At 36.1% G+C, this 16,034-nt stretch overlaps 1 protein-coding gene across 7 annotated transcripts in view; it reads left to right on the forward strand.

Annotated features, from left to right (window-relative positions):
- The window catches only part of EPHA6 (EPH receptor A6), a 932,734-nt gene that overhangs the window by 448,495 nt on the left and 468,205 nt on the right, over positions 1-16,034 (forward strand). For 5 of the 7 annotated variants that reach the window (XR_008997600.1, XM_036916570.2, XM_036916571.2 and 2 more), the window contains one exon: positions 2,090-2,425. The exons of 1 other annotated variant lie outside the window; for it this stretch is intronic. Coding sequence is in view for 4 of the 6 variants with exons in the window: in XM_036916570.2 (XP_036772465.1) it covers positions 2,090-2,425 (336 nt within the window). In the remaining 2 variants the exon portion in view is untranslated. Of the gene's footprint in view, positions 1-2,089; positions 2,426-16,034 lie in introns of those variants that run through there. One more of the 7 variants, XM_057501977.1, reaches the window with a different exon arrangement.

Raw genomic sequence — 16,034 nt, forward strand, 5'->3', positions numbered from 1 at the left:
TGTAGAAGCCTTTTAGAAAAACCATCCTGTTCTAAGTCTAGCTTTAGGTGATATACACACAAGTGGCTGAGGCCCCTACCCATCAGATTGCTGGTATCAGGACACAGCAAAAAGAAGAAGGAAATATTTAATAACACTTCTTAATATCTCAAACCTTATGCACAGTCATATAGATTTATGACTAATGTTATGCTACTCTTAACACCATATAATAGATCTCACTACTGTGTACTAGGTACTTACTAAGCTCATTCCCTACACTGCAGTCAGAATGTTTTTCTTAAAACATATTACTTCCATACATAAAATATGTTTCTTCCTGCTGATCACAGAAAAATAACCAGACTCAGAAAAATAACCAGTGAGCCTAGCAATTTTGCATTTTCTCATCTCTTCTTGTTCCTTAAAACTCATTTCTTGCTTTTACCTTTTGCATTTAGCCAAAGTGATTTTCTGCCAGTTCCATGACAATTTTAAAATCTTTCTTGACTGAAGAACCTCTGCCCCTAATATTCTTGCCACTCCTGTACACATTCTCTTTACCACCTCCATGGGACTTTCTCAGAATTCCTCAGATTGGACCACCTGATAGTTTTTTATCTCAGCTCCATTCCTTTTGATTTCCATACTTGCACTTATTATAATTTGAATTTTATTCATCTGTGTGTATGTTATCAATACCTTTGATTAAAATGTAAATAAGAAAGCAGGAATAACATATATTATGTTCACTCTGTAAATCCAGATCTATGAAGTATCTGGCACAATTAGTCATCACTAAATATATACATATATATATATATATATATGTATATATTTAATGAATGAATGACTGTATCTTGAAATCCAGATGGAGACTATATCAAAACTCGAATTTCTTTCTATCAATAGAATGTCAGAGTATTCCTTCCCACCTTCTAAGCAAATTATCTTGATGGCAGAAATTTAAATAATTGATTTAGATTTCTTAAAACTGACACTTCCAAAATACCAAAGGAATGCTATATTGTTTTTTATGCAATGGATTATTTTTCAAAATATCTATCTTAAACAAAGTCTAAAAAGGGATTCTGTAGTATTTCACATATAAAACTTAGCATAGTATCTCCACCTGGTAGAGATACTGTTCAGTTAATACTTGTTCAATGAATGATAGGAAACTGAGGTTTGAAGGACTCAAATAAGTATAAAAGATTATGATACAATTTTAAGAAAAGGCTAGAATAGTTGAAGGATATTAAATACTCTATGTATTGTTATCCCTATGAAAAAATAGTGAGAAAAAATGCCAAGGAAAGATGCTCATGCACTCTTGGGACCAACTTTGTTAATGCAGTCTTGATGACAAATAAGGATTATAAGCTTCTAAAAAACACATTTACTTGTGTTTAGTAAAGTTACTCCAAATGAAACTCTAGTCACCATATCTTATGTATCACCCCTTTTATCCCTTCCCTATGATGCTTTTATGCTATGGAATTGGCAAAGCTCTAGTAAAATGCCACTTCCAACTTCTCTTTCTCTTCCTCTTCTCCCAAACTTTTGATCCATCCAAATTTATTGTCATTTATTCTCAGCCTGTAAGAAATGGATCCTTAGAGATTGTCAAAGATGATGAATGGGAGTTTCATCTACATATGAAGTATATAGTAAAGACTGGAAGACTGAACATGATATGTTTTGTATATGTATATTACTATTTTTATTCAAATTCTAAAAATGGTGATATAATTGTTAATAATGTATTTAAAACCATCACATATTTAATATAATGTTTGGTTATTATATATATTTCAGTCAAATTTTTAAAATATAATTGCCATATCTTTTAGAGATCTGCAGCTTTTGATATTAAATATCAAAATTCATATACCAAAAAATTAAGATATAGACCATTTCACCTCTAAGACATCTTTTATACTAGGTTTAATAAGATGTTTTTAATCATATTTCTTCTTGGTTCCTGTCAGAAGAGAGAGCTCAGACTAATATAAAAGACCAACAAATGTTTGTTGATGAAGTTTTCAAGTTAGCACCATAATTCATTGTCCTATACATGTACATTTGTCTTTTAATTGCTTTTCTCTAGGGCCACCTTCAGCTCCTAGGAATGTGGTTTTTAACATCAATGAAACAGCCCTTATATTGGAATGGAGCCCACCAAGTGACACAGGAGGGAGAAAAGATCTCACATACAGTGTAATCTGTAAGAAATGTGGCTTAGACACCAGCCAGTGTGAGGACTGTGGTGGAGGACTCCGCTTCATCCCAAGACATACTGGCCTGATCAACAATTCCGTGATAGTTCTTGACTTTGTGTCTCACGTGAATTACACCTTTGAAATAGAAGCCATGAATGGAGTTTCTGAGTTGAGTTTTTCTCCCAAGCCATTCACAGCTGTTACAGTGACCACGGATCAAGATGGTAAGTTCCACTGCTGTCTCTCAGAGCAGAACCATAATTCCATTTTGGTGGACCTATATTTGCTAGGGTGTAGTTGTTTACTCTCCACTACAGAAGTGATTTTTGGTTGCTACTTTTGTTTCCCAAGGTGCAGAAAGATACTTTTGATATTACTTCTTAGTAGTATGGTTAGATATAGTGCTTATCTCTAATGTTTATGCATTTATGTTTTTGATACAATCCTATACCAACATATCTTGATAAGCAAGTCTTTATTACTTAATAGCAGACATAAAAAGTGTTGCTGAATGAATTGAAATTTAGTTGCCCCACTTATGCTGCCATATCTTTTCCATATCAAAGAGATAAACTATTATTTATATTAATTATAACTCATATCTATATTATAAAAACATTGCAGCTAAAATGTTTAACCATGTTCCACTCTGAGAAGAAATAGCAAAAATATCCAGGCATGTATCCAATATTTTTTTTTAAGTGCAGTTTGTAAAAAGTAGTGAAACTCTTCTTTAAAAAGTCCAATTCAGTTAAATGCTCTCTAAAACAGTGTAGACTTTTACTGCAACACAGTTAGTCATGAATACCCCTATGATTTTTATAAGTGTATATTCTTTTTAATTCCCCATGACATAATTTATTGTAGAGCTCTATACAGGAAAGGTTCAGAGATTTTTAAAACTCCTTTTGAGGAGCATTCATAAATTACATGGCTACACCAACACATGTATTATAGCAGAAAGTATTGTTGTATATGAACATATACATATAAAACAGATTTATAAAGATAAAACCATTCTTATACACTATATTTGTTTGCTAGTTCTACTATAACAAATGCCATAGACTAGGTGGCTTAAACAACAATTTATTTTCCCACATTCTGGAGGCTTAGAAGTCAAGATTAAGGTGTCAGCAGGTTTGATTTCATTCTGAAGCCTCTCTTCTTGGCTTGTAGAAAGTCATTCCTCTGTGTGTTCATGTCCTAATCTCTTCTTGTTATAAGGACACCATTATACTGGATTAAAGCCCACCCATATGATCTCATTTTACTTTAATTACCTCTTTGAAGGCTCTGTCTTCAATCTGACGTACTGAGCTCAGGGCTTCAACATATGAATTGGTGTGGGGAGTGCAATTCGGCTCATATCATACACTAGGGTAGCATAGGGTGATATTTAAAATAAAAGTATATTGCAAATGTTGGAATACTATTCAGCAATAAAAAGAAACACACTATTGATACATATAACTTGGATTAACTTTAAGCTCACTGTGTTGAGTGAATAAGCATTCTCAAAAGGATGCATACTGTATTATTCATTTACATAACATTCTTGAAATAACATAATTATAGACACAGATAATAGATTACTGGAGACCAGGTGTTAGAGATAAGGGCAAAAGGGATGTGGTTATGAAGGGGTAGTTGGAAGGCGCCTTGTGTTGATGATACAATTATATATCTTGATCATGGTGGTAGTTACATGAAGCTACATGTGTGATAAATTACATAGAGCTATACACATGCACATACACATAAACACATACACTGGAGCTGCATGGATTTTTAACAATGTCAGTTTCCAGGCTTTAATGTTGTACTATAGGTTTGCAACTGGTTAATGTTTGGGGAGGCTGGATAAAGACTGTATGGGACCTCAGTATACATTTTTTTGGCAAATTTCTGTGCTTCTCTATTGCAAAATAAAAATTTTATTTGCATTGCTAAACCTATACAAATATACAGGAAGAAAACTTCAATATTCTACTGAAAATATATTTGAAATGCATGTAGCTATTTCATTCAAAATACTATATATTAGTTCACTTTGCTGATAATTTTCAGAAATACATCAAATAAATAAAGCAAAGCCAGATAGTACTGTATAACCACTATCTTTGTATTTACTATGCAGTTTTCCCCTTCATTTAGCAAACAGCTCCACATCATAGAATTTGCTTTATGGTTGTTCAAAATGGAATTCCTGTTTCTTCTTTCCCATAGTATCAACAAAATCTTGTCCAGTGTAACTGCAGGATAAAACAGAATAGTATCTTCTCTTCCACTCTGCTTTGGCAGATTATTTCTAAGACTGTTTTGCTGCCACCTAATCAAAAAATACAAATGAGTACTACAACCTTTAGTTGTAGAAGTAATTAAATTTGAGGATAGAAATAATTAAATTTAAGGATAACAATAATGTATCACTTTAATATATATATATATGTAAATATATTTGCATAATTTCATGCATAATACATACAGCAGCCTTCCATTCTAGGATTAGAAGAGAGTTCATTTTGTCTACTTTTCTATTTAGCGGAAGGATAGAATATAAATTATTTCTCACTTTTAAAGTAAGAGAAATAATTAAAACTGTATTGCTCTAAGGACAAAAGGTATATTAAGCACAAAATGAGATATAGTATCCATACAGTAAGACTATACTTCCTGGAAAGATTATACCATTAAATAATCCCCCCAATAAATTTGTCTTTATTGAAGAATCTTAAGAAATAATTAATTTTAATGTAATTCAACTTTGTTTTAGATATAAATAATAATAAAAATAAAAATATATTTAAATTTTATTGAAAAGTACATAAAGGTCCTAAACTAAACTAAAATATTGCTATAGAATGCTTAGTACAATATTGTAAGCAACCTTAATGAGTGAAAGTCTCCATGTCATAACTTAGAAAGACACCAAGAAGACCCTTTCTCCTTGTACCTGAAATTCTGATCTCAGAGAATCACATTTAAAAATGCAAATACTTCTGTCAAGTGTCACATTATGAAATAAGTCAGTCTATGGATGCATCCATTACTCTTTCACATCAAAAGTGGTCAGAACCTAGCATTGGGTAAAAAAAGAGCTTAGAGAAACCAAGTGTGCCAGAATCAAACTTCAGCTGTTAACATTTTGTGCCATCCTTAATGATGTAATTGTTTCCCTATTACAAATGGAAGAAGGGATTTCCCATCATCTTACTTGGTTATCATTGGAAATTCTGTTTGAAGCAACTTGAAAGCAATTTCCAGAGTTACCTGATAACACAGTACAATTTAACTGGACCCAGTGGATCGCAGTAAATTATTTGTTTCATTATCTGTAGGTTATGTATCATTGTTTTTATACTAAAATGGAAAAGTGATAATGTGCTAATCATAAACCTTTAATTTATTCAACATATGTACAATAATGAGTGAGCCCTATGAACCTTATACTTTTGAGGGGTGTCAAAAAATAAACAATCTGACACATATGTAATTACTATGTGGTAAGTCACCACAAGGGAAGTACAGGTTGCTCTGAGAGGTGTTCCTGAGGAAGCGGAATTTAAATTAAGTTCTGTTCTGAAAGATGAGTAGAATGTGCCTCAGCAAAATGAGGGAGAAGGGAAAGAATTCTGAATAGAAGTAATCAAAGGTTGAACAAATGAAGGATTAAGTACTGATGACTAACAAATCAAGCACAGTAAGAAAATAATAAAACTGTTTATGAGGCAATACTTGTATAAGTAAGGGAAAAAAATATTAGAGATTAAAAAATATAAACAGTTGTGTTATGTTTCTGCTACTCCCTATGTACAGTGTGGATTATAAGAATAAAGAGGATGTTTGCATTGAATTGCTTTTTCTCATGTAGTTGACTATATGTGTATATCTTTCCTCATATTTAAGAAATATGAAGGAAACCATATTAAGCAATCCTGACTTAATTGTTTGTTATCTGTTTACAATTAAATAAGAAAAAAACTTTCCAAATTATTTAGAACCACTTAGCTGTAGTTAGCAAAAACATTCCTTGATTATTCTGATTCTAGTTGGATAAATAAGAATATAGACTTAAGACTATGACTCTCATAATCAGGAATCTTTGCGATAAAGCTTAATTAACTGACTTGTATAATCCCAGAAAGCTATATTTGCAACCTTCTATTTTCATAGTTTATTTAAATGGCCTTTTAAAGTATATCATTTAGAGAGTAAAACAAGAAAGCAATATTTGTAAAACATTTTATTTTAATCTTCAGTGCAAGGTAGGAAAACTAAGATGTGTAGTTCAATAAGAGGAGTTATTCAGGTCATAGACAGTAAAGGAAAACGTTAACCATGGATAGTCAACCAGAAACAAACTTTGTAGATATCTTGACATGCACAAAAACTTTTAGGGGACATGTTCAAAGTGAAAGCATGCTAAATTACAAACCAATTCTGCTGATATTTGCTAATGGGTCTCTAAAGCAATTATTGTCAGAAGCAGGTTGTCCAATTCATTAGCTTCTTTTTTTTTTTTTTTTAATTTAAAAAGTCTTTGGTCCTTTATTTTTTAATTAAATTTTTTTTTTTAATAATTATTTTTTATTGAAGGGTAGTTGACGCACAGTATTACATTACATTAGTTTCAAGTGTACAACACAGTGGTAGAACATTTATATACATAATTCTAGGTTCCAGCTATCACCCTACCAAGATGTTACTATATCTTGACTATATTCCTTATGCTATACATTACATCCCGGTTACTTATTTATTTTACCATTGGAAGTCCTTTTTTTTTTTTGTGAGGGCATCTCTCATATTTATTTATCAAATGGTTGTTAACGACAATAAAATTCTGTATAGGGGAGTCAATGCTCAATGAACAATCATTAATCCACCCCAAGCCTAATTTTCGTCAGTCTCCAATCTTCTGAGGCATAACAAACAAGTTCTTACATGGAGAACAAATTCTTACATAATGAATAAGTTACATAGTGAACAGTACAAGGGCAGTCATCACAGAAACTTTCGGTTTTGCTCATGCATTATGAACTCTAAACAGTCAGTTCAAATATGAATACTCATTTGATTTTTATACTTGATTTATATGTGGATACCACATTTCTCTCTTTATTATTATTATTTTTAATAAAATGCTGAAGTGGTAGGTAGATACAAGATAAAGGTAGAAAACATAGTTTAGTGTTGTAAGAGAGCGAATGTAGATGATCAGGTGTGTGCCTGTAGACTATGTGTTCATCCAAACTAGACCAGGGCAATAAAGCATCCACGTATGCAGAAGATTTCTCTCAGAACAGAGGGGGTGAGGTTCTAAGCCTCACCTCTGTTGATCCCCAATTTCTCACCTGATGGCCCCCCTGCGACTGTGCCTGTCTTAGGTTGTTCCTCCCTTGAGGAATCTTACCCATCTCTGGCTAACCAGTCATCTTCCGGGGCCATAAAGGGAAATGTGAAGTTGGTAAGTGAGAGGGAAGCCTTATTGTTTGAAAAGGTTAGTTTTTTACTTCTTTGCATATTTATGCCCTGTGGCTTCTATGCCCAGCATTTGTCTTGAGGTATCTTTACCACTTGGAAGAATTGTGATATTCGGTAAATTTGATATGAGGCACGAATTCTATTTAAGGGTTGTAATTAGGAAGGAAGAAGAAAAGCTATAGAAGTAGCAGGCGGAAGAAAACATGGGAAGATTGATTATTTCTTTGACATATCTTCTTGTAGAGTAACTTCAGCATGTATAGGTTTTAAGCTACTACTTAAATTGCGCACACACATTAACATAATAGGAGTATAGTTACATAACCAAAGCATATCTGTAATTACCAGCCATCTCCAGTGAAACCAAGAAAACCAGTTAGGCACCTTAGGCATTTGTGAAAACTTATCTATGATATGGTGGATATTGTCCAACTGAACTTGAACAGTCTGAGAGAAATCAGACAAATTAAAACAACCCATTCCTGGGGACTGTTCACATGCCATATGTTCTTTTAACAGTAAATAGTCTGTAGTTGTAAGACTTTGGAGCACTACAATTTGCACTTCTCCAAATTCTTGGTTGAGTTCCAACAGTATAGATCCAGTCAAATTTGTTGTTTTACTGTATGCACAGGCCAGCTTAGATATCTCCTTCCTCATTCCCATGGCAAGTCCAGGAACTGGTGGGATGAGTGCATCTACAGCTGTAGCAGTGCGTGGATCTTTGTTGGGGTTTTTTGATGATCATCTTCTGGCATGAGTCTTCCAGAGAGTGCAGATGTTGGAAGTTCTTTTTCATATCGTATCTTAGTTCATTTTCGGGGTAGCCCAATTAGGCTTTGATCCTCTGTATAAACACAAACAGACCCTTTGCCTACACTTTTATATGCCCTTTATACCCTTTTGTAGAACTCGTTGGAGGTTACCACACAGGAACTGCCCTTTTTTTTTTTTTTTTGCTTTGTTTTTGGTATCACTAATCTACACTTACATGACGAATATTATGTTTACTAGGCTCTCCCCTATACCAGGTCTCCCCTATAAACCCCTTTACAGTCACTGTCCATCAGCATAGCAAAATGTTGTAGAATCACTACTTGCCTTCTCTGTGTTGTACAGCCCTCCCTTTTCTCCTACCCCCCCATGCATATTAATCTTAATACCCCCCTACTTCTCCCCCCCTTATCCCTCCCTACCAACCCATCCTCCCCAGTCCCTTTCCCTTTGGTACCTGTTAGTCCATTCTTGAGTTCTGTGATTCTGCTGCTGTTTTGTTCCTTCAGTTTTTCCTTTGTTCTTATATTCCACAGATAAGTGAAATCATTTGGTATTTCTCTTTCTCCGCTTGGCTTGTTTCACTGAGCATAATACCCTCCAGCTCCATCCATGTTGCTGCAAATGATTGGATTTGCTCTTTTCTTATGGCTGAGTAGTATTCCATTGTGTATATGTACCACATCTTCTTTATCCATTCATCTATCAATGGACATTTAGGTTGCTTCCAATTCTTGGCTATTGTAAATAGTGCTGCAATAAACATAGGGGTGCATCTGTCTTTCTCAAACTTGATTGCTGCGTTCTTAGGGTAAATTCCTAGGAGTGGAATTCCTGGGTCAAATGGTAAGTCTGTTTTGAGCATTTTGATGTACCTCCATACTGCTTTCCACAATGGTTGAACTAACTTACATTCCCACCAGCAGTGTAGGAGGGTTCCCCTTTCTCCACAGCCTCGCCAACATTTGTTGTTGTTTCTCTTTTGGATGGCAGCCATCCTTACTGGTGTGAGGTGATACCTCATTGTAGTTTTAATTTGCATTTCTCTGATAATTAGCGATGTGGAGCATCTTTTCATGTGTCTGTTGGCCATCTGTATTTCTTTTTTGGAGAACTGTCTGTTCAGTTCCTCTGCCCATTTTTTAATTGGGTTATTTGTTTTTTGTTTGTTGAGGCGTGTGAGCTCCTTATATATTCTGGACGTCAAGCCTTTATCGGATGTGTCATTTTCAAATATATTCTCCCATACTGTAGGGATCCTTCTTGTTCTATTGATGGTGTCTTTTGCTGTACAGAAGCTTTTCAGCTTAATATAGTCCCACTTGTTCATTTTTGCTTTTGTTGTCCTTGCCCGGGGAGATATGTTCAAGAAGAGGTCACTCATGTTTATGTCTAAGAGGTTTTCGCCTATGTTTTCTTCCAAGAGTTTAATGGTTTCATGGCTTACATTCAGGTCTTTGATCCATTTTGAGTTTACTTTTGTATATGGGGTTAGACAATGGTCCAGTTTCATTCTCCTACATGTAGCTGTCCAGTTTTGCCAGCACCACCTGTTGAAGAGACTGTCATTTCGCCATTGTATGTCCATGGCTCCTTTATCAAATATTAATTGACCATATATGTCTGGGTTAATGTCTGTCTGGATTCTCTAGTCTGTTCCATTGGTCTGTGGCTCTGCTCTTGTGCCAGTACCAAATTGTCTTGATTACTATGGCTTTATAGTAGAGCTTGAAGTTGGGGAGTGAGATCCCCCCTACTTTATTCTTCTTTCTCAGGATTGCTTTGGCTATTCAGGGTCTTTGGTGTTTCCATATGAATTTTTGAATTATTTGTTCCAGTTCATTGAAGAATGTTGCTGGTAGTTTCATAGGGATTGCATCAAATCTGTATATTGCTTTGGGCAGGATGGCCATTTTGACGATATTAATTCTTCCTAGCCACGAGCATGGGATGAGTTTCCATCTGTTAGTGTCCCCTTTAATTTCTCTTAAGAGTGACTTGTAGTTTTCAGAGTATAAGTCTTTCACTTCTTTGATTAGGTTTATTCCTAGGTATTTTATTTTTTTTGATGCAATTGTGAATGGAGTTGTTTTCCTTATTTCTCTTTCTGTTGGTTCATTGTTAGTATATAGGAAAGCCACAGATTTCTGTGTGTTGATTTTGTATCCTGCAACTTTGCTGTATTCCGATATCAGTTCTAATAGTTTTGGGGTGGAGTCTTTAGGGTTTTTTATGTACAGTATCATGTCATCTGCAAATAGTGACAGTTTAACTTCTTCTTTACCAATCTGGATTCCTTGTATTTCTTTATTTTGTCTGGTTGCCGTGGCTAGGACCTCCAGTACTATGTTAAATAACAGTGGAGAGAGTGGGCATCCCTGTCTAGTTCCCGATCTCAGAGGAAATGCTTTCAGCTTCTCGCTGTTCAATATAATGTTGGCTGTGGGTTTATCATAGATGGCCTTTATTATGTTGAGGTACTTGCCCTCTATTCCCATTTTGCTGAGAGTTTTTAACATGAATGGATGTTGAACTTTGTCAAATGCTTTTTCAGCATCTATGGAGATGATCATGTGGTTTTTCTCTTTCTTTTTGTTGATGTGGTGGATGATGTTGATGGACTTTCGAATGTTGTACCATCCTTGCATCCCTGGGATGAATCCCACTTGGTCATAGTGTATGATCCTTTTGATGTATTTTTGAATTCGGTTTGCTAATATTTTGTTGAGTATTTTTGCATCTACGTTCATCAGGGATATTGGTCTGTAGTTTTCTTTTTTGGTGGGGTCTTTGCCTGGTTTTGGTATTAGGGTGATGTTAGCTTCATAGAATGAGTTTGGGAGTATCCCCTCCTCCTCTATTTTTTGGAAAACTTTAAGGAGAATGGGTATTATGTCTTCCCTGTATGTTTGATAAAATTCCGAGGTAAATCCATCTGGCCCGGGGGTTTTGTTCTTTGGTAGTTTTTTGATTACCGCTTCAATTTCATTGCTGGTAATTGGTCTGTTTAGATTTTCTGTTTCTTCCTGGGTCAATCTTGGAAGGTTATATTTTTCTAGGAAGTTGTCCATTTCTCCTAGGTTTCCCAGCTTGTTAGCATATAGGTTTTCATAGTATTCTCCAATAATTCTTTGCATTTCCGTGGGGTCCGTCGTGATTTTTCCTTTCTCGTTTCTGATACTGTTGATTTGTGTTGACTCTCTTTTCTTCTTAATAAGTCTGGCTAGAGGCTTATCTATTTTGTTTATTTTCTCGAAGAACCAGCTCTTGGTTTCATTGATTTTTGCTATTGTTTTATTCTTCTCAATTTTATTTATTTCTTCTCTGATCTTTATTATGTCCCTCCTTCTGCTGACCTTAGGCCTCATCTGTTCTTCTTTTTCCAATTTCGATAATTGTGACATTAGACCATTCATTTGGGATTGCTCTTCCTTTTTTAAATATGCTTGGATTGCTATATACTTTCCTCTTAAGACTGCTTTTGCTGTGTCCCACAGAAGTTGGGGCTTAGTGTTGTTGTTGTCATTTGTTTCCATATATTGCTGGATCTCCATTTTGATTTGGTCATTGATCCATTGATTATTTAGGAGCGTGTTGTTAAGCCTCCATGTGTTTGTGAGCCTCTTTGCTTTCTTTGTACAGTTTATTTCTAGTTTTATGCCTTTGTGGTCTGAAAAGTTGGTTGGTAGGATTTCAATCTTTTGGAATTTTCTGAGGCCCTTTTTGTGGCCTAGTATGTGGTCTATTCTGGAGAATGTTCCATGTGCACTTGAGAAGAATGTATATCCCGCTGCTCTTGGATGTAGAGTTCTATAGATGTCTATTAGGTCCATCTGCTCTACTGTGTTGTTCAGTGCTTCCGTGTCCTTAGTTATTTTCTGCCCAGTGGATCTATCCTTTGGGGTGAGTGGTGTGTTGAAGTCTCCTAGAATGAATGCATTGCAGTCTATATCCCCCTTTAGTTCTGTTAGTATTTGTTTCACATATGCTGGTGCTCCTGTGTTGGGTCCATATATATTTAGAATGGTTATATCCTCTTGTTTGACTGAGCCCTTTATCATTATGTAGTGTCCTTCTTTATCTCTTGTTACTTTCTTTGTTTTGAAGTCTATTTTGTCTGATATTAGTACTGCAACCCCTGCTTTCTTCTCACTGTTGTTTGCTTGAAATATGTTTTTCCATCCCTTGACTTTTAGTCTGTACATGTCTTTGGGTTTGAGGTGAGTTTCTTGTAAGCAGCATATAGTTGGGTCTTGCTTTTTTATCCATTCTGTTACTCTGTGTCTTTTGATTGGTGCATTCAACCCATTAACATTTAGGGTGACTATTGAAAATATGTACTTATTGCCATTGCAGGCTTTAAATTCGTGGTTACCAAAGGTTCAAGGTTAGCCTCTTTAGTGTCTTACTGCCTAACTTAGCTCGCTTATTGAGCTGTTATATACACTATCTGGAGATTCTTTTCTTCTCTCCCTTCTTGTTCCTCCTCCTCGATTCTTCATATGTTGGGTGTTTTGTGCTGTGCTCTTTCTAGGAGTGCTCCCATCTAGAGCAGTCCTTGTAAGATGTTCTGTAGAGGTGGTTTGTGGAAAGCAAATTCCCTCAGCTTTTGTTTGTCTGGGAATTGTTTAATCCCACCGTCATATTTGAATGATAGTCGTGCTGGATACAGTATCCTTGGTTCAAGGCCCTTCTGTTTCATTATATTAAATATATCATGCCATTCTCTTCTGGCCTGTAGGGTTTCTGTTGAGAAATCTGACGTTAGCCTGATGAGTTTCCCTTTATAGGTGACCTTTTTCTCTCTAGCTGCCTTTAACACTCTTTCCTTGTCCTTGATCTTTGCCATTTTAATTATTATGTGTCTTGGTGTTGCCCTTCTTGGATCCTTTCTGTTGGGGGTTCTGTGTATTTCCGTGGTCTGTTCGATTACTTCCTCCCCCAGTGTGGGGAAATTTTCAGCAATTATTTCTTCTAAGATACTTTCCATCTCTTTTCCTCTCTCTTCTTCTTCTGGGACCCCTATAATACGGATATTGTTCCTTTTGGATTGGTCACACAGTTCTCTTAATATTGTTTCATTCCTGGAGATCCTTTTGTCTCTCTCTATGTCAGCTTCTATGCGTTCCTGTTCTCTGATTTCAATTCCATCAATGGCCTCTTGCATTCTATCCATTCTGCTTATAAACCCTTCCAGAGTTTGTTTCATTTCTGCGATCTCCTTTCTGGCATCTGTGATCTCCTTCCGAACTTCATCCCATTTCTCTTGCGTATTTCTCTGCATCTCTGTCAGCATGTTTATGATTCTTATTTTGAATTCTTTTTCAGGGAGACTGGTTAGGTCTGTCTCCTTCTCTGGTGTTGTCTCTGTGATCTTTGTCTGCCTGTAGCTTTGCCTTTTCATGTTGATAGGAATAGTCTGCAGAACTGGGACGAGTGACAGCTGGAAGGACTTCCTTTCTTGTTGGTTTGTGGCCCTCCTCTCCTGGGAGAACAGCGACCTCTAGTGGCTTGTGCTGCGCAGCTGCGCGCAGACAGGGTTTCTGCTTCCTTCCAGGCTGCTATGGAGTTAATCTCCGCTGTTGCTGTGGGAGTGGCCTGGCTCGGGCAGCTACTCCAAAATGGTGGAGTCGCGTTTGAGCAGGAGCTGCTGGGAGGCTATTTATCTCCATAAGGGGCCTCCCTGCTCCCTGCAGCCCAGGGGTTAGGGTGCCCAGAGATCCCGGATTCCCTACCTCTGGATTAAGTGACCCACCCTGCCCCTTTAAGACTTCCAAAAAGCACCCGCCAAAACAAAACAACGCCCACAAAAAAAAAAAAAGAAAGAAAGAAAAAAAAATTTTTGAATTAAAAAAAACAGTTTTTAATTAAAAAAAAAAAAAAAAGTGGTCATTCGTTTTTCTTTATTCTCCGGTGCCAGCCTCAGGCCTCTGCTCACCGGTCTTTCTGCCCTGTTTCCTAGTATTGGGGTCCCTATCCCTTTAAGACTTCCAAAAAGCGCTCGCCAAAACAAAACAGCAAAAAAGCAAAAAAAAAAAAAAATGGTCGCGCGCTTTTCTTATGTCCTCTGTCACCCAGCCTCCAGTGCCCGCTCACTGTTCTTGCTGCCCTGTTTTCCTAGTATCGAGCGCCCTGCACTCTGGCCCGGATGTCGGGGGCTGGGTGCTCGGCAGTCCTGGGCTCCGTCTCCCTCCCGTTCTGCCTGCTCTTCTCCCGCTGGGAGCTGGGGGGAGGGGCGCTCGGCTCCCGCGGGGCCAGGGCTTGTATCTTACCCCCTTCACAAGGCGCTGGGTTCTCTCAGGTGCGGATGTGGTCTGGATATTGTCCTGTGTCCTCTGGTCTTTATTCTAGGATGGGTTGTCTTTGTTATATTTTCATAGATATATGTTGTTTTGGGAGGAGATTTCCGCTGCTCTACTCATGCCGCCATCTTCCGCCCCTCCCTCCAATTCATTAGCTTCTTAAAATACATATTGTATACTCCTGTCTTTGCCATTGGATAACTATTCTGTATAGGTCTTGCCTTAGACTGACATTTTGATTGGAGATTTCATGTCTTGCCCAAACAGCAGTAATTAATTGAACTGAAATAGATTTAATTCAACAAAAGTCTCCATTTACTTATAAGCTTGAGATGTCTGCTTGATTTACAGTTCACTGTTTTGGAAATACAGTTTGTTTCAAATGTCAACCATTTATACATTGCTGGAGTAGGTAATTAGGGACACTCTAAACATTCATTTGTCTTTATATCTGTATTTTAATATATTTATGTATTTATGTCTCTCACAATCCTCATTGTGTTCTCAAAATTCTTGACAGCAAGTATCTTTTTCTTCTAAAATCTTTGCAAGTCTATTCAAAGTAAAAAAAATCAGCATAAAAGTTTTAAATGCTTACTAAAAATACACTTAAGCACAACCAGTGGCATAACAAATACTTTTTTAAAGGAAGTAAACATAGTTTAAACCAACAGAAATGCTGTACCACTTGTATTTTTTGTATTTCTTCAACAATAGAAAATTACACATTAAAAAGCTACAGACACCTTATATTGAAGGATAAAATTTCCTATCTCCTAAGGTAAAGCATTTGTCTTCTGAAAAGTGCATGGAATATTTTATTTATGGAAGATAATTTAAATGTCAGTCTGGTTAATCATAACTAAATAACTTTTTGTTCCAGTCAAATACTAAATTACAGTGGTGTCTCAATGATTATAAATTTTATTTTTACTCCTGAGAGATATCAAATTTCTTCCAAGTCTAGTGTCTTTTTGTGGCATGTATCTTTTGAGCAAATGAATGATAAAGAAAAGGCCCTTAGGCCTTAGCAATTGATTTGCTGAGGTCAGTCAGTGGCTCAGCTCTGAGTCAATAAGTACAGAAACTAGACTGCTCCCAGTCAGTTATGTCTAATAGCACACGTTTCTCTCTCAATGGACCATAATCATATTTTTAAAAATATTTTGCTTTCCCAATCAACATGTTAGCTTCTTGAAAGCAAAGATGTGTTATTTCTCCAAGAATATCCTGGGTCTTCATTTTCTGTAACTTAATAATCTCCTTTGAC

Source organism: Manis pentadactyla, chromosome 1 (assembly GCF_030020395.1).
Source record: "Manis pentadactyla isolate mManPen7 chromosome 1, mManPen7.hap1, whole genome shotgun sequence".
Classification (NCBI taxonomy): Eukaryota; Metazoa; Chordata; class Mammalia; order Pholidota; family Manidae; genus Manis; species Manis pentadactyla.